The sequence below is a fragment of the Antedon mediterranea genome, chromosome 1 (genome assembly GCF_964355755.1).
Source record: "Antedon mediterranea chromosome 1, ecAntMedi1.1, whole genome shotgun sequence".
In the NCBI taxonomy this organism is placed as follows: domain Eukaryota; kingdom Metazoa; phylum Echinodermata; class Crinoidea; order Comatulida; family Antedonidae; genus Antedon; species Antedon mediterranea.
This window is the reverse complement of record NC_092670.1, coordinates 9,105,457-9,129,654: the sequence shown is the minus strand read 5'-3', so window position 1 is coordinate 9,129,654 and position 24,198 is coordinate 9,105,457. Positions and strand designations below refer to the sequence as shown.

The following is a 24,198-nucleotide window of genomic DNA, read 5'->3' as shown; positions in this document are numbered from 1 at the left end:
CAATTAATCATCAAAGGTGAAAAAAAAAAATTTAAAATAAAGAATTCGGTTTAAATAATGTATTGGATTGGTGGTTGGAAATATAAGGGGAATTCCACACAAAATCAATTATAAATTAAGAACAATTGATTCCAGCATGTGATGTTTACTATACAAACAAGGAAGTATTAAATTATGCACGCACTTTTTTGCGTAATTTCAAATTTTAGGCCTATAAAGTGAGAGACTTTTCTGAATCAAACATAGTCTTGGTCAAGTAAGCTGTCGGTTATATTGTGAGAGGAAGCTTTCAGTTGCGATACAGAATGGATTCCAGAATGTTAGTAATTTGCTGTATGTTGGTTGTGATGGCTGCCAGTTGCCCAACAACAGTTTCTGATAACTGTGAATGCAGTAAGTACAAATAATGTCTGTAAGTTATAGTTCAGAATAGGGAGAGAACAGAAGAGGAATTTGTTATATACTTTTAATTAGCAAAATCTTGAACAGTTTTTATTAAAATCTGTTACACCTTTAGTATTTCAAGACTATGCAACTGGTATATTAATGCCAAACAAAATTTGACCAATTACCATCTGTGAGATACTGTAGCAGAAACCGTTGTAGGCTAGAACGGCCTTCTGCAAACTATGTTTGGGGAACCTTTTTTTAAGGGCTTTGAGGTAGCTTGAGAAAAAAAAATGATATGTTTTCCTAGCCTACATGGTTATGAGTCAGGCCTATGTGGTTTTTGTATTTTGTATTTTTTTTGTATTACTGTCCTCAGTGAGGAAATTCGGATTAGGCCCTCCACGGACCCACGGCAGCCAGCAGTGCAGCGCTTACCAGATTAGGCAATGAGAGTAAAGCATCTTGCCTAAGGATGCAATTAGTATGGTACAGATAACCTCGAACCCATGCCTATCATATGCTAGTCCGATATTACCATTAACACCATCACTCTCCAGTATATACAGCACCCGCCACGATTTCTAGACGGTCTCCCATCCAGAACGCAACCGGGCCCAACGTTGCTTAACTTCGGTGATCTGACGAGAACCGGTGTTTCAACGCAGTATGGCCGAACATACCCCAAATGATCGTAAACATACTGTACTGTACGAAATTGATGTGCAGCTAAAGTTCCGATGACATTCATCGTGTGCGTAACAAAGGGAAGCGTACTGCCCTGAATTTCGGTGGATCATCAGAGTAATTAAAATTACAATGCAATTTCTGGGGAACTACAGGTCCATTTTCTTCAACATTTCCTTACATTGGGCTGTGGTTTGGTACCGGGGAACCTGATTTTAGGCAGCAAAATAACAAGTTTGCGGAACGCTGGCCTAAAACATATGCATTTGCCATAAAAACATCTATTCTTTTACATTGTAATTAATATGTTAGTTATGCAACCTTGTTTTAAACAACAAAAATTTCTTTGCTTTAACAATTTTATAGAAACAAAATATTTGTATATCAATTCTAATAACATTGAGCTATTGTTTTACTCCATATTTAAATTGCGTTAATGGAGCTAATAGTTATACACAATGGGAATAAGCTCCTTATGTATTAAATTCCCTTTTTCCATTCCCAAAAATTTTACAGATTTTTATTTTCATGATTTGATTGTTTTAAAGAACTGGATTTTGGAAATTTTTAAAAAAATTAAATTTTCAACATGCAACATATTGCCCGTATTAAAACACTGCAATGAAAAATATGTTTTGTGATTTCAGTTTAGTTAGTTTTGTGAAATTAATTTAGCTTAAATACAATTATAATTACACATTTCACCTATAATGTGCAAATTATTTTCTATTTGAAAAAAACCCAAAAATAGATAAGTCTATTATGAGGGACTGTGGTGAAATTTTGGAAAACAATCCTTCAGCTGAGAGTGGTGACTATTTGATACAGCCTCATGATGGAAAACCTGCATTTACTGTTTACTGTGACATGCGGACAGATGGTGGAAGCACAGATGGTGGATGGACAGTAAGTATAAGTAACGATTTGTAAATCCATCTAGGCAATGACTAAAAAAAATGACAATTCAGTGGCTGGATCTTAATGGAGATACAAAATAAAATAAGAAAAAAAAGGCTAAATCAAAACGATAAAGTAAAACAGCCAAAAAAAATTGCAGATTTTTGGCAACACTAGCCCTTCATCAATGCAAGTGAGAGATGGAGAATATAAAGCAATCAAGTTGGGACATATTAGAAAATAAAAACAAAGGAGGCACAGGCTGGTGAATAGAGGGTGGAAGGAGTAAGAGTAGAAAACAATAGCTTGGTAGATATACAATTTACATTATCACTACTATGGAGTCCTCAATCCTACAAAGTAAAAATGAAGATGTCCACAACCTATTTACAGTAGAAACTCTACTTTGGGGCACTCCTATTAAGGGGACAGATTCCAGTAAAACAAACGATGGCCAATATAGGTTTCTATAACCATGACTTGCATTTGTTTGCATTGGTCGAATAGAAGTGTGATTTTTCTGCACTATTTTTGACGGTTTTCTGTAAGACTTGCGCAAATGCAACATTGAATGCTTTTATTATTGCTTTTTCTTTTATATATTTGTTTTTTTTTTTTTTTTTTTTTGGTGTTAATGTTATTGTTAACCATACTGTACCTTGATGTTAAGGTGAATGTTAATAAAATTTTGAAATATATCAAAATGCAAATGCAACATTGAAAGCTTTTATTATTGCTTTTTCTTTTATATATTTGTTTTTTTGTTGTTTTTTTTTGGTGTTAATGTTATTGTTAACCATACCTTGATGTTAAGGTGAATGTTAATAAAATTTTGAAATATATCAATTTGTTTTATACAAAGTTCGCAGAGCTTTGCATTGGAAGTTGGGACGTAACATCTTTGAAAACTCCCTATTATTAATATTAGGTGATACAACGAAGAGAGGATGGTTCGGTAAATTTTTACCGCAATTGGGCCAACTACAAAGATGGTTTTGGAAATGTGAACTCAGAGTTCTGGATTGGTAACGAACAGATCAACCGTATAACATCTGATGGTGATTATGAGCTATTAATAGAGATCACAGACCACTTAAATGTACTGAGGTTGGCAAGATATTCTCATTTTCGTATTGGTACTGAGGACTCGAACTATAGAATGAGTATCACTGGATTGCGAGGATATGGATTTACAGGAACTGCTGGTTAGTGTATCTGTAATCAATATTAAATTTACACAAAACATTTTATTTTAGGGTAAATAAGAGATCAAATTTATATTAAAAAAAACATGTTATCACTGAAATGAAATAATTTTTTTTAAACTTGTACAACACCCCTCCCCCTTATCCCAGGGAGGGCATCCCAGGGAGGGCTTCCCCTTCTTCCCCTCCCATTTCCTAATAGATATCCATTTATTTATACAAAGAAGACAACTGTATTTAAAAGTTATGAAATAATACTAAAAATTATACATTTTTTTTAGGTAACCCTATGGAATTTGACAATGGGCAACCATTTTCAACCTTTGATAAAGACAATGATGAGAATAGCAACTTAAACTTAGCTGTGACTGGTAAAGGTGGCTGGTGGTATAGACTTTTTACAAATGCAAATCTAAACGGGCCTTATCGTACGCCAGGACCTATTGCTGCTGGCAGTGGTCCAGGCATCAATTGGTATAGTCATACATGGCCAACTTATTTGTACAGTCATAAGAAAATAGTGATGATGATTAAAAGAACACAGTAATGAATTACTATTAAATAATAGTAATAAATCTATGGTAGTTTGTGCACAACAATTTATTAACAATCAAGTAACCATTGTCAATATATTCTACTATTTTAGTCTATGCTAATAATATTATTATTACTACACAGTATAACCGAATATAATCCCACTCCCTAGTATTGACAATTATTACTACACAGTATAACCGAATATAATCCCACTCCCTAGTATTTTCTCTCTTTCTTTATCCAAGTATAATACCGTTGTCAAACAAACAATAAATAAACATCTTCAATATACACAATATACTTTAACAGATTATTCATATTTATTTGAGGGTGTTATAGTTTCAATGGCAATATCCACACCCTAACTTCCACTAAATTCCGCTTCCGCTGTATGTAACAGGCCCTTTATTTGGTCATACTGTATTTGGTAACAATATACATGGCAAGTTATTATACACAAGCACATGCAAGAAAGGAGCAGGGCAGGGTGAGCACATTGCAACATCCAATATTTTTCATATTACAGTAATTCCTGTCAATAAGATTCCTGGGAAAATTTATGATGAAATCCCAAAGACATATTTTTGGTGGTGGTTTTATTTGTTTAGTTTATGTACATATTATTATGTTAATCTTTGATTTTGGTTGAAATAAATGTTGAATTGAAATTGAATACCACTTTGTAGGACACTATTTATTGGTCAGATATACCTTGACTCCTTCTCACTTGAAAGTTCCCGGCACAATAGCCTGAAGTGAATATATCGGTAAGCAGCATTTTACCAGCATGTTTGATAGGAGGCGGGGGTGGGAGGCGGGGAGGTTGGATTAGTGGCTACAGTAACACCAAATGGAATATAGAGCGAAGAAAAAACTAAAATTGTTTTAAAATAGCAATAGTTTGTGAGTTTCTTCTCTTTTTAAAAACACCAAAATATACATTTGATTTCACTGGTGTTAATAGTGAAAATACTTTTTTATGCTTCATAAAGTGATGCACATCAATATTATCAAAGGTAAAAAACAATATCAAAATCAGGAAAGAGTGAAATTATTTAACTCTTCTATGATCAAAATCAACAAATCCTGGGGAATTAACAGTACGGTATCTACATAATGTATTGTTTTTTTCCACACCAATTAACTCTCAAAGTATTATAAATTAAGAAGAATTGAAACCAGCATGTGATGTTTAGTCTACAAATAGGGAAGTACTAAATTATACAAGGATTTCTTTGTGTAATTTCAAATTTTGGGCCTATAAAATGGAAGACTTGTTTGATATGAAACATACTGTACTGTGGCCTAACAGAATGGATTGCAGAATGTTAGTAATTGGCTTTGCGCTGGTTGTGATGGCTTCCAGTTGCTAAATAGACGTTCCTGACATTTGTGAATGCAGTACAGCAGGTAAGTAAAATGTTTGTGAGTAACTAAATGAGGGAGAATATAGAGCAGAAACTTTCTCAAACTAATAATTCTACATCTTCAATAAGGAGTATGTTTATACTGTAAGCTAGGTGGAGAATGGAATAGAGCAGTAAGGCCAAAAAAAAAAAAAATTGTGTTGGCCACGTTTTTGGTAAATCCCAAAAATGAGTAGGTCGGTAGGAAAAGTTTTTTTTTTTTTTTTTTTTTTTTTTCCAGACCAAAAATGTGTTGCCGGCAAAATAATAAACAATTTACACAAATGATACATAAAGACTTTTTTAACACTTTTCATAGCACCATAGGCTCACGATAGATATAATTGTTTCAACAATAGTTTAAAAAAGGTTTATTAAATAAACGTAGGCCTAGCTTTTTTAGGCAAAAAGGCTAGCCCTAGGCTCTAGCTACCATTTCCAACAAAAACAATCAAGGTCGAAATAAACTATTGCCGTGTTAATGCTGCATTACGCAAGCGGCAAGTTAACATAGCCTATTATATTATTTTAGATGAAAAATATTGAGTTTTATATTGTTTTATCCATACGTAATTTACACTGGCATTAAAGATATAACATTAAAATGTAGGCCGTTATGAGCCATATATTTCGGCGATTTCTTATCGCGGGGAAATTCACCCAACCAGAGACATCGATCGATCGAGGAGTTAGGCATCATAGAGGTCCGACGGCTAGAGGCCTTGCCTAGGCTACGTACATGCCGGAACAGATGGATTCGCTATATAAATAACAAGCTTGAACAAAAGAGCTTACGACAATCTTAGGTAAATTTTTATTAAACGTATATAGGCCTTGTAACGCCAAATGAAGTGACATTGCCAAATGAGGTTCGCGTGGCCTGTATCGCACAAGGCTAGGTCACTTAATTTTGCAGCACGTTTCTGGCGAGGTAATCGTGTTATAAATATTGATATTACTTATTTCCAAATAAACACAAACTGAAAATTATTAACCGGAGTATTTCTAACCTAATAACCTTTACTCATTGTATGGAATTAAACCATTATAACTGAAACATACGACGAAAATTTACTATTTTAGTGTAAAAAACGAAAGGCACTGTTCATCGAAAAATCTAGAAAACTCGAAATGCATGATGGGAAGCCTACCGACCCCTTTCTAAGCAGCTGGAAAAGAAGACTACTCGTTTTAGCGCCAAAGGAAAGTGTCTGAAGTAACGTCTGCATGTTATGCGGACATGGTCTGGGACAATTTGCCTTTGGTGCTAAAGCGTTTAGTGTTTGAGTTATGGGACGCTATTGCTGCATTATTTTCTAGTAATATTTTGATTTGACGTTCCTTTCGTCGGTACATGATTCCCGTTATTATTTTGTTCGGTTTTATGAATTTCTATGTTTATGTTTTCAAATTAAAATGATTATTCGTTGAATATGAATGTATCCTGTTATTCTACTGATTATTATATATATTTTTTTGTTTAACATTGCTTACTATTTAATCAATTCCGTTTTTTTAAATGTATATGACCAATGTTATTTAGGCCTATGTTTTTTATTTATAAGTTCTTTAAAAATATTAGTTACATGATCACATTTTTGTCACTTATTATACCTACAGTATAACCTAACACTATATTTCCTTTGATGTCTGAAACATTAAAACATAAATTTGCAATACTATGGCGAACCTAAGTTGCAAATTGTTAGTTGGATATTCGTTATAATTTCATCATCTCATTTGTTACACATGTGTGTGTGACCTATAATAAATAAATAAGGGATGGTAGGCCTAAAGGTAGTCGAGGGGAAATTCATCAAATTGTTTCATCAAAACAATAACTCATAAGGTCGGAAACATTTAGATAATGGAACCAAATTTTGCAATTAAGTCTTTATTGCAAAATTTGGTTCCATTATCTAAATGTTAAAAGATGAGATATTGCCTTGTTCTCTTTTGTTATCAATCTTTTCATGTCACGTACCGTAATAGAATGTAACAGTTGAACATGCATATCGCAATAAATAAATTATGGTACCTAATTAGTTCAGCATTTTCATCAAGTTTTAACAATATTTGATGTCGGAAACATTCCCAATAATATAGAGACTAATTTTGCAATATGTTAGATATTTTATTCAGCTGGTACTTTTTACCTTGATGTCGGAAACATTTGAACATAAATTCGCAATAATGGATCATAATTGTGCAATGAAGTTGTCATCTCATTTGTTCATATCGATGTGAGAGACAGACAGTTTGGATGGGAATGTGGTGAGCGAAATTCTAAGCAAGCTAAATACATGATACAGTTATTTTAAGGTTGGGAACACAATGTGAATTCGCAAATAATTGAACGTAATTTTGCAACATCATCTCGTTTGTTCATATTACGATGTGGGAAACAAGTTTGGATGGGAATGGGGTGGTGAGCGAAATTCTAAGTAAGTATTACTTCGAAGTCGGAAACAACCTTAAATTCGCAATAATGCAATGGAACCTAATTTTGCAATGAAGTCGGTCACCTTGTTTGTTCATACGATGTTGAAAACATGTTCGGAGGGGTGGACGAAATTCTAGGAAGCTAAATACAGTTACCGTAGTTATAACACTTATTTTGAGGTCGGGAATATTAGAATTTATACTTAAATGGAACCTAATTTTGCAATGGAGATTGCATGCGTTATTTTCATCTCGATTGTTCGTTCCATCAATTCATACGTCGTACATAATATGGAACATGCATGCACTTTTATACTTTGTGGGGTGATGAGAATGGGATGCTACTGTAAGTTAATATTTTTTATTTATTGACATACAGTAATTTAATTAGCTATATCGATGGAATAGTAGATTAGGCCTATATTTACACATTTGCAGCCTTCACTATTTATAGAATAAATCAGCATTAAATAAGCCAGTGGGTAAATCTTTATGGAATTCATTCAAAAGGAAAGCAATATGCTTAACATTGAATGTGAAAGATATAACAATAAAGAAACAAGTATAGAAGAATGGGTAGCTTTAAGAAATACTATAATGTTAATATAAATTCTAATTTCCGTTTATTTTATATTGATACTGTTGATTCGTCTATTTGTTTTTTAAATATTTTTATATAGTTTATTTTATATCATTGTTGTTACTTTGGGAGTACGGAACCTGAACTTTTGTTATAGTGATTAGGTTCACTTTTAGGTTCCTGCCTACTCCCTTAGTTTCTGTGTTTTGTTTGTTTGTAACTGGTTTTTGGCAATAAATAATAATAATAATAATAATAATAATAAATTCTAATTTGCTCGATTATCAGAAAAGAATTCACTGTGATACGAGTTACAGGTGGTGCTGATCTGATTTAATTCGTTTTATCTTGTATATAAATACATTGTATAATCCGGGTTGTAAAATTAAAACAAACAATTGAAAATCTCACAAATTCTTTATGTGTAAAATATTTTAAAACGAAGAACATTAATGAAAATAGGAGGCAATACGGAATTCATAAATGTAAAAATGTTACTGATGAATTGTAACGACATTGGGAATTAACAAATGTGTTCAATAATATGATTTTATGTAATGACATGAGATAATATATGAATGTGGATAAAAGTGGTGTTTGCGCCACAAAAGAGAAAAAAAAAGCTATCGATGGAATGGTGGGTACGAAATCCATGATAATATAGTTACTTATCTAAAATAAATTCGACGGGAACCTGATTTTACAAGAGGACCTCTTATATGAGTTTGTGAGGACTCCATTTATAGAGGACATCTTAATATCTGTTCTAAAGACTTCTTATATCAGTTCTAGAATTAACCTTAATTCAATTCAAATTGATCAGTTCTTTCCTAATGAAGAATCTGGGCAATTTACAATCAAGCAACAACACCACATAATTCTATGTGAATTCTGCTGTACGTGAGCTAGCCTTAATAATACCGCCTGATTACGGTATATAGGCCTACAGTATTAGCTTCAGAATAAATGACAACGCATTCTACAGATATTAAAACAGAATGAAAATATTAAATTGGCTTCGTTGAAATGTTGTACCTTGATAGACAGACCCCCAAGCAGACAGCCCACATTACTGTACAGACAATCTGCACTGCAGCACAATCTATTGGTTTTAACTGTACACGCGGTGATTCAACTAAAAGCAGTAAAAACATTTTGGCACACAAGGCGTATCATATAATTTGCGGACCATGACCGAAGCACTTCCGCTTCGATCTATTCGACGAAAATAAAAAAAGGATAACTATTTTCTGCTTTATATTTAATTTAATGTAATAGCTTGATCTAATAACAGGCGTAACACAGAAAACATATTGTAGTTTAATACTGGCTTAAATATGTTTGTTTTATATAAACTGTATTTTACAAAATTACAATAGAACTTCATTTTGCAATAGTACCTAATTTGGCGCCTTAGACGCCAAATTAAGTGCGGTACCTCATTTGGCAGTGGTACCTCATTTGGCGTGATAGGCCTACTTGCTTGGCGAATCCATGCCTTTTACATCATTTTTAACAAGTTTGTAATCGGATCGTACTGGACAGTAAAACCAAAAATCACCGCATCAACAACCTCGTGCAATGTACGATCTGTTGTTCTCTTTGCATGCTGCAGATCAACATTGGTAGAGTCCATTAATTAAGAGGGTGTTTAAAAATCTGATAACTATTAAAAACCTGTCTCAACCACTTTGTAATCAAAGCTTTTATTTAATTAAAACTTGGATCCCCCCAAAATTGATAATCGCGTATTCTGGTTATCACGTGATTGCTTCACGGTTGGTTGCACGCTTCTTTTCACGTCAAGTTATATACACAAAAAAATAATTTAAAAAGGGAACGTGCTGTCAGTTGAAAATCCAGTGAAAATTGTAATTCACAACGCTACAGTATGTGGAGCGATTGATAGGGCACAATATTTTTATTATGTGACCTACAACTTTTGAAATACTTTTGTTTTTTCTTGCAATATTTTTATGTACAGCTTTAATATGTTTACTGCATTTTAACAAATTGTAAATAAGTGTTGGTATTCTGTATTCAAATTTTTTGGTTGCCATGGCACTTATATTTTTTTAAATTGTAATTTTGATGTTTGTTTTATTGAAATAAAGATACCGATAACTGATATATCATTTTACTTTACTACTAAATTACAGTTTGTTTGAAACATCATTTCAACAATTATGAGCTCAATCAATCAATCAATCAATCAATCAGATTTATATAGCGCCAGTATCCATAATAATGTTCAAAGGCGCTTGACAATGTTAAGCAGGAAATGCCTCTGTGTAAAACTGGATTTTTAGTCGTGTTTTGAAAGTGTTGATGTTTTCAGATGTCTTTATATCGATTGGCAGTTTATTCCACAAAATGGGTGCTGCACAGGAAAATGCACGATGGCCATATGTCTGAAGTTTCCATTTAGGAACATGAAGGAGAAGTTTATTAGATGAACGCAGTGTACGAGACGAAGTGTAAAGTACAAGAAGATCAGCAATATACTGAGGTGCAAGTCCATTTAGAGCTTTGTATGTACCGTACTGACGCGGGTATAAGCCCACCCCCCTTGAACATGAAATCACGTCAAGTTTGGGGGGTGGGCTTATACCCGAGGATCCAAAAATGCAAATCGTCAAAAACAGCACATGTACACTGTGTATTCCACCATGCGAGCAAGCGCCCTCACGTGTACGACGTTGCCTCTAAATACACGAGGTGTAGAGTGTCGGAAAATTAAGCTTATAGTTCGTGTAATTTATCGTAGAATATCTTATTTTAAACATCAATTGAACAAGAATTTATCAAGCAGAAAAGCAAGTATACAATGTTCGTTAAATAGAAATGTACCAAAGAAATTTAATAAGCTTGTTTATGGCAGCCGATACCAAATAGTGGTTTGCCGTTTTGGCGACTTGTAGCGTCGTGTGTGAAGCGATCTTCGACCGCTATGGAGTGTAAACAAAACAGGACCGCTAGGCCTCATATGGCCTAGCGTATATTAGCCTAGCTTGGTTATGCTCAAAGTTAGGTGTATTCGGTGTATGGACGTCGCCAAATACAAAATAATGTATTACGACACACACTGTAGATCTTCGAATTAATGGGTGGGCTTATACCAGAGTGCCTCATTTTTCATGAAAATTAGTCAAAAGTCGGGGGTGGGCTTATACCCGAGTATGGGCTTATACCCGCGTCAGTACGGTAATGAGAAGCAGTTTGAATTTAATACGGAATTGAACGGGCAGCCAATGCAAGTTCCGAAGTACTGGTGTGATGTGTTCATGTTTTCTAGTACGAGTGATGATTCTGGCAGCAGTGTTCTGAGCACGCTGAAGAAAAGATAGTTGTGAATCCGGTAGTCCAAACAAGAGTGCGTTTCCATAGTCAAATTTTATTTGCTCACTCTTTTGTTTGAACTATTCAGCATTTGGATTTCAATACCTTGTCACTATCAATCTCATATACAGTATTAATGCTTATAATGCTAAAATCTATTAGTGCTTTCCATAATTTTGCAGCTAGTACTCAGCGCAATTGTGTTTGACATTTACGAGGTACTTGCTTGTTTTCAATTTGCTTTCAAAATTAGTACAACATTTTCAGACTAAAAATAATGGACAAAAATACCCAGAATATTTAAAAGTTGATTGTGAAAATACTTTTGTATGCTTCACATCGTGATACCGTATCATAGGTAAAAAAACAATAATAAAATCAACAATAGTTTACTACTTTCAGTTTATCACAATTAAAACAAAAGGAAATTCCACATAATGCTCAATTAGCCATATGATTTTCTCTATATTTAGGCAAATTGCCAAGGATAACCATAAGCAAATTCAATCACTATCCTTCTTAAAGGTGGCAATCCGTTCACGAGACAAACATATACACACAATGCTCTACATAAACAAAGTCTTTATTACAAGTCTTTGGGAGTGGAGTTGTAAATTGTCATTAGAAAAAATCCTGACATATGACAGGACTTGAACCCAGGACCCTTGGATTGGCAGCCAAGCATCATAACCACCAGGCCACAACTCCACTCCACTCCAATTTTACTGTTTTTGAGTTAATTGTTCTAAAATACTTTTGTCTCCATCACAAAGAAGAATTGATTCCAGCAGGTGAGGGTTACTATACAAACAGGGATGTATCCAATTAATCATCAAAGGTGAAAAAAAAAATTTTTAAATAAAGAATTCGGTTTAAATAATGTATTGGATTGGTGGTTGGAAATATAAGGGGAATTCCACACAAAATCAATTATAAATTAAGAACAATTGATTCCAGCATGTGATGTTTACTATACAAACAAAGAAGTATTAAATTATGCACGCACTTTTTTGCGTAATTTCAAATTTTAGGCCTATAAAATGGGAGACTTTTCTGAATCAAACATAGTCTTGGTCAAGTAAGCTGTCGGTTATATTGTGAGAGGAAGCTTTCAGTTGCGATACAGAATGGATTCCAGAATAATAATTGGCTGTATGTTGGTTGTGATGGCTGCCAGTTGCCCAACAACAGTTTCTGATAACTGTGAATGCAGTAAGTTTTTTATTAAAATCTGTTACACCTTTAGTATTTCAAGACTGTGCAACTGGTATATTAATGCCAAACAAAATTTGACCAATTACCATCTGAGAGATACTGTAGCAGAAACCGCTAGAACAGCCTTCTGCAAACTATGTTTGGGAAACAATTTTTAAGGGCTTTGAGGTAGCTTGAGAAAAAAAAAAGATATGTTTTCCTAGCCTACATGGTTATGAGTCAGGCCTATGTGGTTTGAACATACCCAAAATGATCGTAAACATACAAAACGAAATTGATGTGCAGCTAAAGTTCAGATGACATTCGTCGTGTTTGTAACAAAGGGAAGACTGCATACTGCCCTGAATTTTGGTGGATAATCAGAGTAATTAAAATTACAATGCAATTTCCGGGGAATACAGGTCCATTTTCTTTCAACATTTTCTTACATTGGGCTGTGGTTTGATACCGGGGAACCTGATTTTAGGCAGCGAAATAACAAGTTTGTGGAACGCTGGCCTAAAACATACGCATTTGCCATAAAAACATCTATTCTTTTACATTGTAATTAATATGTTAGTTATGCAACCTTGTTTTAAACAACGAAAATTTCTTTGCTTTAACAATTTTATAGAAACAAAACATTTGTATATCAATTCTAATAACATTGAGCTATTGTTTTACTCCATATTTAAATTGCGTTAATGGAGCTAATAGTTATACACAATGGGAATAAGCTCCTTATGTATTAAATTCCCTTTTTCCATTTCCAAAAATGTTAACAATTTTATGGATTTTTATTTTCATGATTTGATTGTTTTTTTGGAAATTTTTACTTAAATTAAATTTTCAACATGCAAAACATGAAAATGTTGCCCTATTATTGCCTGTATTAAAAGACTGCAATGAAAAATATGTTTTGTGATTTTAGTTTAGTTAGTTTTGTGAAATTAATTGAGTCTGAGTACAATTATAATTACACATTCACCTATAATATGTCAGTGCAAATTATTTTCTATTTGAAAAAAAAAAAAAAATAGGTAAGTCTATTATGAGGGACTGTGGTGAAATTTTGGAAAACAATCCTTCAGCTGAGAGTGGTGACTATTTGATACAGCCTCATGATGGAAAACCTGCATTTACTGTTTACTGTGACATGCGAACAGATGGTGGAAGGACAAATGGTGGATGGACAGTAAGTATAAGTAACGATTTGTAAATCCATCTAGGCAATTACTAAAAAAAATGACAATTCAGTGGCTGGATCTTAATGGAGATACAAAATAAAATAAGACAAAAATGCTAAATCAACACAATAAAGTAAAACAGCCAGAAAAAAATTGTCATATAAGCTTTGGCAACACTAGCCTTCATCAATGCAAACTGTGAGAGATAGAGAATCAGGCCTTGTCTTTTAAGGTGAGTGAGTGTGATCACTCGCCTAACACACTCCTAAACTGCCCTTGAGGAGAGCGATTAATACAACACTCCTAAATTTGGTAAATTTCTACACACCAAAGTACAAACAGCACAACTACAGAACCCCTAAATGTATTGAGGAGTGCAATTTGTAGGAAACCTACAATTTTAAAAAGACAAGGCCTGGAGAATATAAAGCAATCAAGCTGAAATATAGAGTAGAAAACAATGAAGATAGCTTGGTAGATATACAATTTACATTATCACTATTAAACTATAGAGTCCTTAATTCTACAAAGTAAAAATGAAGATGTCCACAACCTATTTACAGTAGAAAATCTACCTTGGGGCACTCGTCGTATTAAGTGGACACATTCCAGTAAAACAAACGATGATGGCCAATGTAGGTTTCTACAACCATGACTTGCATTTGTTTTCATTGGTCGAAAAGGTGTGTGATAGTCTGATCTTTCTACGCTACACTATTTTTGACGGTTTTCTGTAAAACTTGCGCATATACATATATCAATTTGTTTACTAAGTTCGCAGAGTTTTGCATTACAAAATTGGGAAGTAACATTATCAGTTTTAAGGTTTACGTCTTTGAAAACTCAGTATTATTACTATTAGGTGATACAACGAAGAGAAGATGGTTCGGTAAATTTTTACCGCAATTGGGCCGACTACAAAGATGGTTTTGGAAATGTGAACTCAGAGTTCTGGCTTGGTAACGAACAGATCAACCGTATAACATCTGATGGTGATTATGAAATTTTAATAGAGCTTACTGGTGCATTGAATACAATGAAGTATCGAAGATATTCTCACTTTCGCATTGGTACTGAGCAGTCTAACTATACTTTGACAATCAGTAATGGAGGGACAGGATTTAGAGGAACAGTTGGTTAGTAAAACAATCAATAACTTAATTTTACTCCAAAGAAACACATTTTAGGAAAAACAGATTGAATAATGATATTTTAGTAGGGTGTATCTTTGTGATAAAAACCCACTGGAGGATTTTTAGCATTCATAACTTTTAAATATTAATGAATCACATGATATATCACCATACAATTTATTTCATCTTGAAGTTAGAAGTTTAAAAAGAAAAAAAGGTGTAAAAATTGTATTATATTTCGGAGTAAAAGAAAAGAGTTTTATGTTGTGCAAACACGGACCTCACAGTTACGAAAGTGATTATTTCAAAAGCGATAGTAAAGAGTGCAAAAGAAACATTTTAAGCTTGGTATGGAATGTATCAATGGACTAAATTGCAATATCTGTATTAAGAGACTGATACTCACTCTATGAACATTTGAACAGAAATTAAATAGGAAAATGAACTATAATATAATGGAATTGTAAGGTAAAACAAGACAAGCATCTATGAACAAATTTATGAACTAGAAATCACCAAAAACTATGGCACTATTATATAAAATGGCATACATTGATTACAATGCAGTAGGATAGATTTTATAATTGCATTTCTATTTTTATATCGCAAATTATCATCATTATGATATATATTATTATTATTAATTTAAATATTTAAGAAAACATTACTTAAATATAATGATAAAATGATTTATAATAATATTTTTTTAGGTGATGCTATGACATACCACAATAATCAACAGTTTACAACCTACGACAGAGACCATGACAAAAGTCGTTTTTGGAACTTAGCTGTGAATTACAAAGGTGCTTGGTGGTTCAAAAGTGGCTATCATTCAAACCTAAATGGGCCTTACCAAACCCCAGGACCTATTCCTGTTTCTAGTAGAGGTATTATTTGGTATCATTTCACAGGGACTCATCGTTATAGTCTAAAGAAGACAGTGATGATGGTTAAGAGAGCACCATAAGACAATTATTTAATACTGTAGTAACATTATTATTAATAATAATAATACTAGTTGTGATTTGTCTACAACAATTTAGTAACAATATTTTACATCAATATAGTTTAGTATTTTTTTTTAGTCTACATACATATATGTATAAATCCGACACCATAATATTCGCTTTATCTAGCTTGATCTGATTAAAATCCCAACCTCACACAGAAAAAAAAATTATTCCTTAAATACCATTGGCAATTTATCAAAAATTAAAAAGCAAACATAAGAGGAACATGTAATAAAAACATACATTACATATATGCAAAGTTTTAGCAATACCATTTATAAATTTCTGTCGGTAGAATTAAAATATGTTGGAACAATAAAGAATTATAGTACTTACTTGATGGATAATCTCATGTCTTGACTACTGTGGTGATACATTTTATTAGTTACAACATCTGCAGTCACGTTGTGCATTGGTATGAGACAGATGTAAATCATACAAACATTTTCACTAACTTTTCATCAATAAATTGCACAAACAAGTGGTTAAATTTAGGAATAAGGAATTTTTATTGAAATCAATATAATAAACCTCTGTCATGCCACGAGTGCTCCAACAAACAAACTCAAAACTCTATTAATGGACTGTTTCCAATTATATCGATACCTCAATTATCGCATAAAAATAATTTAATGTTCTAACCTGATTGGATGTTTTGAATCATGTGACAGGGTAGTCCTTAATACATTCGTTGCTGGATCCCAAAGGGTAATGACATGTGAAAAAGCTACAGCCAATAACGAGCCATCGCTAGTAAAGCACACTTCCCCGCATGGAAGATCTCGGTAAAATCCCGCGGAACCACAATTCCAGCACTGGTTACTTCCTATGAGAAATAAGCGGACAACTAAAAATACAATCTATTTAATTTCAGGTGTTGTTGGTATTTTTAGTTATAAAACAGGAAAGTAAAAATTAAATTTTTAAAATGTGTGTTGAAAAAAAATAGAAATAAAAAGAAAAGTTGATCATTACATCAACAGATGGCTACAGAATTTGGATTACAGTAGAACCACTCCATTGGAACACCCCCTACTTAGAGACACCTCTTTTTATAAATAGGATACTTAGTTGGTTCCCAAAGGTGTCCACTTAGTAGGGTCCCCCTATATGAGCAAACAAATTTTTTGGTCAATATATAAAGATACATAACATTAAATGATCCCCATCTGATTTTTAATAGCCATTCTACATTTCCAAGAATGAAATTATTTTTATAGAGGGTGCATTTCTGAATTGATGAGTTGCTTAACTTGGTGATCTGATGAGAACCTGTGTTTCAACGTGGTAAAGGCCCATTTACACTAGGACGATAACGATTGACGATAAATAAACAAATATGCATTGTTCATACATAAAACAAAAGAAATCTAAACAGTTTTAATTCTAGAACTATTTAGGAACCATCTATGCTTCCTTTGAAGAAAATGATATTATCACAGGTCCAATCAAATGACATCATGATTAGTAAGAGCAATACTATCGTGACAATACAACGATTTTTGATTTTTTATTGATTGTGTCATTTGATTGAATTTTTAAAAATATTATTTTTATCAAAAACAGCATTAATGAGTATTTTATAATTCTCTAAATTCTTTTGTTTTATGTAAGAAAAATTCATGCTTATCTATTAATCGTCGATCGTTATCGTACTAGTGTAAATGGGCCTTAAGGCTGAATTAATATAGGTGATAAAGCCTATTATATGGGGTCACATGTCTGTTTCAATGCTTGTTAGGCCTACATAGCACTCAAGTGGGCTTGCAGTGGAATAGAAATAGTAAAAGTTCAACTTTAAAATGTTCCATACTATAAATATCAGAGTCATCTACAAGATTCCAAATTTTAAACTTCCCATCAACACTTGCTGTGACGGCCGTGGGTGTGGCTTCTTTGTTGCTAAGCAATGGTTGGAAACACAAACTTGTGATCTTTACTAAATGTGGGTTCTCGACATTGGTATTTAATATAAAACTGTAAAGAAAGAAAGAATAAATCTTGAAAAAAAATATCTTAAGAATAATTTACTTATCCTCAAGAACAGGGTTTGGCATACAGATCACCAAAGCCTCAAGACTAAATTATCAATTTTTATAAAAAAAATTCTCAGCTGACTCTTAATAATAATAATTAATTAAATAACTGATCTCACCTATCTTTCTGATCATCATAACACCAAAATTTTAACCTAAGTTCAGAAGAGTTTTGTCCATCCTCCCTAGATTCAATAGTGGCTAGCCAATGACCATCCATGTTGAATGCCATGTGATCAACATCCGTGTGAATGAGTGGTTTGTCAAGAGATTCGGGGGAGATATAGTTTTGTGCAACTATATCAAGCTGCAAGAAATTTTAAAAACGTGAAACTTTAGTTTTTAAAAATATGTAATAATCCCCAAAAGCTTGTATATATTGGATTTATTAGTGCAGTGTGGATTACTGTCGAGAGATTCGGGAGAGATATAGTTTTGTCCAACTATATCAAGCTGCAAAAAATATGTAATAATCCCCAAAATCTTGTATATATTGGATTTATTAGTGCCGTTTGGGTTACTGTCAATAAAAATTAATCCAACGTACATTGTAAAGAGAGCGGTCTTCTTCCACTTGGTAGAACTGTAAATGGCCAACTTTTCCGTTAACAACCAATGCCTTGGTTCGAGGGTCAAAGGTCAGACCAGCATGGCACGGTGGTTGTTTCTGCTGTTGTAGATGTCCATGATTTAAACCTTGAATAGTTCGAACAACACAGTTGTTGGACACTAATAAAATAACTATTAAAAAAAGAAATTTGGTTAACAATTTTTTACAATGAAATATATATTATGTAAGCTTGGTATTAAGTTGTTCTTTTAATAAATTGAAGAACTAAGTGCATCTTTTGGAAGATACGGCCGGGGGGTTACCCCGTGGTAACCCTCTACTCGGTCCCTTTCCTCGTGGTGGAAGTTCGACACAAAGTGACCCTGGGAAGATGTCTACATCTGTGCATGATTCAGCCCAGGTAGGCTGTAAGACACAGGTGATTAACCCCACATTTTGTACAAAAATAACTATGCCAATACTGAAACACATAGGTAGCAACAGCAACTATTATCAATGGTAACTCTTTTCTTATCAATGGCAAAAATTGGCCACTTAACAGTTTCTGTGACAGGTTGATGAAGCTCAAGCTGGTACAATAACCAATAATTAATCAATTAAAAAAAAAATGCTACTTAGAATTATAAAGCTCTGTCTAGACTATCAAACTAGTGATGTTCCCAAATATGTTAGTGATATGACATCATTGTGTCCATATATAGGCACATCACATTTTTTTTGTCACATAAAGTTTGATAGTGCAGAAGAAAGGAAGTCTTTATGAGTGTTTACTTTTTATTTTTTATCATAAAAAAAATACAGTGTCATAATTCAGAAATTATGTCAAACTTTTTTCTTACCATTATTAAATAAGCTTAATGCCTGAATTTGATTGTCAGGTGATGAGCTCACGTGACTTATAGGGTTCAACAACCTTGGTAAGAAATCTTTATGATTTGTGTTATATTGCCATTGGACCATTGTACACTCATGACCAACACTGAATAAATAAGACCCTGAAAATATAAATTATTACAAATAAGACATGGTATGCACTATACAGTAACTAAAGCAGTTGTATTATATCAATTTTTATCAACATTACATAAAATGAATATCAAGTCTCACCTTCTGATGTGAAGCACAAATCTTCAACACGTAAAGAATGCCAATGGTTCACTGATTTCGCCACATTTTCAACCTCGGTGAAGTTCCTATAATAATGGATTCTTCCAAGCGTATCGCCGGCTGCGATACAGAGTTCTGTTGGATGGCACGCGATGCACGTGAACCTTATCCGTTTCTCCTTCAACCTAACAGATGAAATCAGTTAACGATTTTATTCCTAATCCACTGTAAAGATTTTCCGTGCAATTGTTCAGTTTTTGTAATCACAAAAGGAACCAAGTGGAAATAAGGAAACTTCTCTTGCCTTTTCTTCTTATAATCAAGGTCTGTTCTTTTGCGCAATTGTTTTATTTAGTATATTTTTACTGTTTCAATAAGTTTTGGATATTTACATGTTCTATATTGTTTTACCTTGATTGCTAATAAAAGAAACTCTAACTACAATGTTTGTTTTCATGACGTACCATGTAACAAAGAAGCCGAGTCATTCTACACAAACATGTGAACATACGCAGAATGACTATTAGACTCAATAGATGTGCAGTGCAGTACCTAAAGAGTTAAAAACTCATTAAAATGCAAACTTGTCTTGGAAGTCCAAAAGGTCAGAAACATGTCATAGGAAAAATTTATTCTGGCCTATGACCCCTAGCAATTTAAATTCAATTCAAAAAAACATTATTATCCCAAATTCCAGGGAAATTCATTTGGTTGTGGTAATACAAGGATTCATAAAAATGTTTAAAAAGTACACAAAGAACAAGCCCAACAATCAAAATAAAAATCTACAATACATTTACATTTCCCAAAAATGTGCGGCTCTATATCATTTTTGACATGAAATCAAATGTTTCTCCCATAAAAATGAATAACTACTGTATCATATTTTTAGAGCAACATTCTATAGAGCAATTTATTTTGTTACATTAATTTTTTTTTCTCTTTACAATTGCACTTCCTTTAAAACAGAACTCAGCGAAACTCTCTCTGTCTTATACATACATCCCCGGCACATCTTATAAAAAGCAACTCAATATTCACCTGACAAATTTTTGTGTTTTGACAAAGTAGATTCTTAAAACATGATCTTGAACGGTTGCGATGATTTTTCCACGGGCTCCAAAAGCGAATGTTTTGGAGTTAAACGAGATATTATTCATTATAATCGACGGATCGATTTTAGTCGTCCGTCCAGTTGTCTTCGATAGCTTGAACCTGACCAGCTCTAAATTTTCCCTTTCTTCTAAAGTAAAAGATGAAAGTAATATAAATACTTATTTGGAACATGGAAAGATTATTGACTTTATCTTTGACAAACGCTTAAAGCAAGCGTCCGTACCTAAAGAGCCAATAACAGCGACATGGGTTCAAGGCCAACTCGCTCCTAGTTCTGGTGGAACAAGTCTTGGATAAGGGCTATAAACTGTAGGTCTAGTGTACTCAGTTTACCCGTATGCACTTTAAAGAATCATTCAAGACGAGTAGGGGTTACCCCGGTGAAATGGTTTGCAAATTAGCCCCTGTACCAGGAGGATTACCACCTATCTGATAGGACAGTGATTACCTTACCCTAAATTTAAAATATAAAAATAAATATGCATGGCACATAACTTACTTGATTTAGGCTTGACAACAGCAAATACACCATCAGGATGAGCAGAAGATGTTAACAAACCTAGGACAGGAGTTGGTAGCTTGTAGGTCTAAAAAAGAAATTTTGTTAACATTAAACACCCCTTCCCTGCAATTTTGGACGTTTTTTGGAAAATAATACATATATATCACTTTAAAAACATTAAACCATGTCATTCCTTAACTTAAACGTATGTTTTATGGTAAATTATGATAAAAAGTGAGAAACAATGCACTACCTAAGTAGCTCGCGGCGATCGACCTCTCGTGGACGGTCTTAGGCCTAGCCTAGCTAGGCTTAGTTTTGTAGGCCTAGCTGGTAAACATCGGTAACGTACAAACATCGTACGCTAGCTATATACCTAGCCTGACGTTGTATAGTTGCTGCATTAATTGTCTTTCTATTTTTGCCAGACTCCGTTGATACAAATTGGGGAAAACCTGGTATTTTCACGATCGATCGAAAAGTGGGCGAATTACAGGTGAAAAACAAAAATATGAATCCGCGCGCAATGCATTTTGGGATTTATAGCGGGCCACTATAATTATAATTATTAGAATCGACTTATTTTTCACATTTTAACCGTTTAAAGACGAAAAAAGTTATCACAATAGGACCTTATAGTATTATTTTTACATTAAATATAGTTTGTGATCTTAAATTAGATCTAAAAAACGTAGGGAAGGGGGCTTTAAATATCAGTTACATACAAATGGATCCTGATTATAACATGCATTGCAACATGTTAATCAGGAAGAAGGTAGGGGTCTCTGTTAATACAACAGAGGATCAGCTTGAGGTTTTTGGTCACATGAACATACAGTATGTGCATATATAAAGAACTGTCAGGATGGCGTCTTCCCGGTAGACTGATATGCACTGTATTAAAGGTGTCTCAAAGGGGTAAACATTTCTAATTAATCATTATTTAACCATTTTAAGATTCATGGGACTCACTGTATATTTCTAATAGTGTACAGTACACGCAGGTATCTTTTACAAAATATAGGGATGTAGGCTAAAGTGAAGAGTGGGTTGTGAAAATGCAAAGAATGTACTATGTTGAAATTAGGCTGGTTGAAAAGACTTAAAATATTAGCTGTATAAAAAAGGTAAAATAGGCTGGGTGGAAGGACTTAAATCAGGCATATTTAAAAGTGAGTGTCCCTGCACTAACTTGAGCATCATACCACTAGATTACTGTACAAAGAATAAAATTCTTTACCTTAAGAAGAATACCATCTGGAAAATCCCATTGTTTCACTGTGCCTTCAACTGAACATGTGAAAACCTACAAATAAAGAAAGAAAATTCTCACTCTGGAGTATATTGATCAAGACTGAACTGAACAGTTTCTATTTGACGTGGTATACCGCAAACTTTATTTTAAACAAATAGAACTCTGAGAAGCAAATTCGTTTTGTACCTTTAAGGGTGGAAAAATGAGTTTTTAAACGTGGCAGCACCGGTGTGTAGCTGTTGTACATAATGCCAACAATGATGACAACGTGATGCCTAGTTCACACCCAAAGGCATAAGTTATACATGGTCAAAAAGTTCACAAATTCAATTTAGCTGTTAAAATGATGGCGCTTGTGCTCTTAACGCTATCCTCTGGATACACCCGTGACTAACCTGTAACTGATTGGAATGATTTAGTTGAATGCCTGTAACAGCTTCTTGATGCGAGGTTAATGTCTGAACGCACTCTCCGCTAGATGTACTAAGCACATTGACAACAGTCCCAGAACAGCATAACAAGTACCTGACAAGAATATGTACAAATGTACAATTTTTAGTAGTTCATTCATATACTAAGCTCTCAATTCACTGTACATAATAAAGTAAAGGAGGATAAATTCGATCAATGAAATAGCTTGTTGGTAAAGAAAGGTTTTATAGGTGTTTGTCACTACCAATTTGTGGTGCAGTCGCGGCACCAATGCTTATACACTGTGTTTTTTTAGAAAAATCGTTCTATCACAGTTATGTTATGTATTGTAGTTATTATGTATGTTATTTTGTCCTGAAATTTCCTGAAAACTCTTGTTATTTTTTTTACGCTCGACTGGTCACACTGTTTGTCATCTCTGCAAGATGTGTTGTGTACCTGTAGCATGAAAATGTTAAAAAAACCATGATGTTCGTACGTTACCGATGTTTACCAGCTAGGCTAGGCCTAAAGACTGTCCACGAGAAGTCAGTTGCCACGAGGTAGTGCATTGTTTCTCACTTTTTATTATAATTTACTATAAAACGTACAATTAAGACAAGGAATGACCTGGTTTAATGTTTTTAAAGTAAACTTTACAAATTGTAGGGAAGGTGTCTTTAATATTAGCCTAGCCTAGGCCTATAATATATTAACTAACTAGGCCTAGAAACTAGCTAGTAGGCTGGCCTAGTTAGTACACTTAACACTTACACTTAATGTTTGATGGAAATAGTTTAGGCTAGTGCCTATTAGATTCCATTTCTAGCCGAAAATAGTTGTCAAGTCTAGACTTAAAGATGTTCACTGAAGAGGCTTGTATTACATATTCAGGCAGAGAATTCCAGTGATGTATGACTCTTCATGATGGTAAAAAAGTTGACCCTGCACATAAGATTTCCTCTAAGTTTTGGACGATATAGTTTTAAGCTGTGTCCCCTGGTTCTGATGTTGTGAGACAATTTAAATAAATCTTTTGGGTCAATATCCTCAAAGCCTTTCAAAATTTTGAAAGCTTCAATCAAATCTCCTCGTAGTCCTTTTAGTTAGGCTAGTACAGGCCTAGGCCTAGCCTCTAGCTAGGCCTGCCTGCCCTACAGTAGACTAGGCCCGGGCCTAGTAAGTAGGTAGCC

The 24,198-nt window shown here is 33.7% G+C and overlaps 3 protein-coding genes across 3 annotated transcripts in view; 2 read left to right on the top strand and 1 right to left on the bottom strand.

Moving 5' to 3' along the window:
* Window positions 1-24,198, bottom strand: part of LOC140055553 (WD repeat-containing protein 75-like) — a 58,917-nt gene that overhangs the window by 32,477 nt on the left and 2,242 nt on the right. The window contains exons 2-11 of the mRNA XM_072100893.1: window positions 22,990-23,119; window positions 22,580-22,645; window positions 21,337-21,424; window positions 20,763-20,964; window positions 19,722-19,906; window positions 19,454-19,609; window positions 18,591-18,784; window positions 18,163-18,350; window positions 17,821-17,984; window positions 16,650-16,833 (exon numbers count right to left, since the gene is read on the bottom strand). Coding sequence (XP_071956994.1) covers window positions 16,650-16,833; window positions 17,821-17,984; window positions 18,163-18,350; window positions 18,591-18,784; window positions 19,454-19,609; window positions 19,722-19,906; window positions 20,763-20,964; window positions 21,337-21,424; window positions 22,580-22,645; window positions 22,990-23,119 — 1,557 coding nt within the window. The remainder of the gene's footprint in view (window positions 1-16,649; window positions 16,834-17,820; window positions 17,985-18,162; window positions 18,351-18,590; window positions 18,785-19,453; window positions 19,610-19,721; window positions 19,907-20,762; window positions 20,965-21,336; window positions 21,425-22,579; window positions 22,646-22,989; window positions 23,120-24,198) is intronic.
* Window positions 235-4,376, top strand: LOC140055564 (fibrinogen-like protein A). Its single transcript, XM_072100903.1, has 4 exons — window positions 235-393; window positions 1,826-1,980; window positions 2,900-3,176; window positions 3,458-4,376. Exons 1-4 carry the CDS (start codon window positions 306-308, stop codon window positions 3,721-3,723), a joined length of 786 nt encoding a protein of 261 aa, XP_071957004.1. The 5' UTR covers window positions 235-305; the 3' UTR covers window positions 3,724-4,376.
* On the top strand, window positions 12,488-16,405 carry LOC140055575 (fibrinogen-like protein A). Its single transcript, XM_072100915.1, has 4 exons — window positions 12,488-12,692; window positions 13,715-13,869; window positions 14,724-14,997; window positions 15,705-16,405. The coding sequence occupies exons 1-4, from the start codon at window positions 12,608-12,610 to the stop codon at window positions 15,962-15,964; spliced, it is 774 nt and encodes a 257-aa protein (XP_071957016.1). The 5' UTR covers window positions 12,488-12,607; the 3' UTR covers window positions 15,965-16,405.

Coding starts and splice junctions, on each gene's coding strand:
- LOC140055564 (XM_072100903.1), top strand. CDS start 306: ATGGATTCCAGAATGTTAGTAATTTGCTGTATGTTGGTTGTGATGGCT. Junction 394..1,825: donor TTCTGATAACTGTGAATGCA/GTAAGTACAAAT, acceptor ACCCAAAAATAG/ATAAGTCTATTATGAGGGAC. Junction 1,981..2,899: donor GCACAGATGGTGGATGGACA/GTAAGTATAAGT, acceptor TATTAATATTAG/GTGATACAACGAAGAGAGGA.
- LOC140055575 (XM_072100915.1), top strand. CDS start 12,608: ATGGATTCCAGAATAATAATTGGCTGTATGTTGGTTGTGATGGCTGCC. Junction 12,693..13,714: donor TTCTGATAACTGTGAATGCA/GTAAGTTTTTTA, acceptor AAAAAAAAATAG/GTAAGTCTATTATGAGGGAC. Junction 13,870..14,723: donor GGACAAATGGTGGATGGACA/GTAAGTATAAGT, acceptor TATTACTATTAG/GTGATACAACGAAGAGAAGA.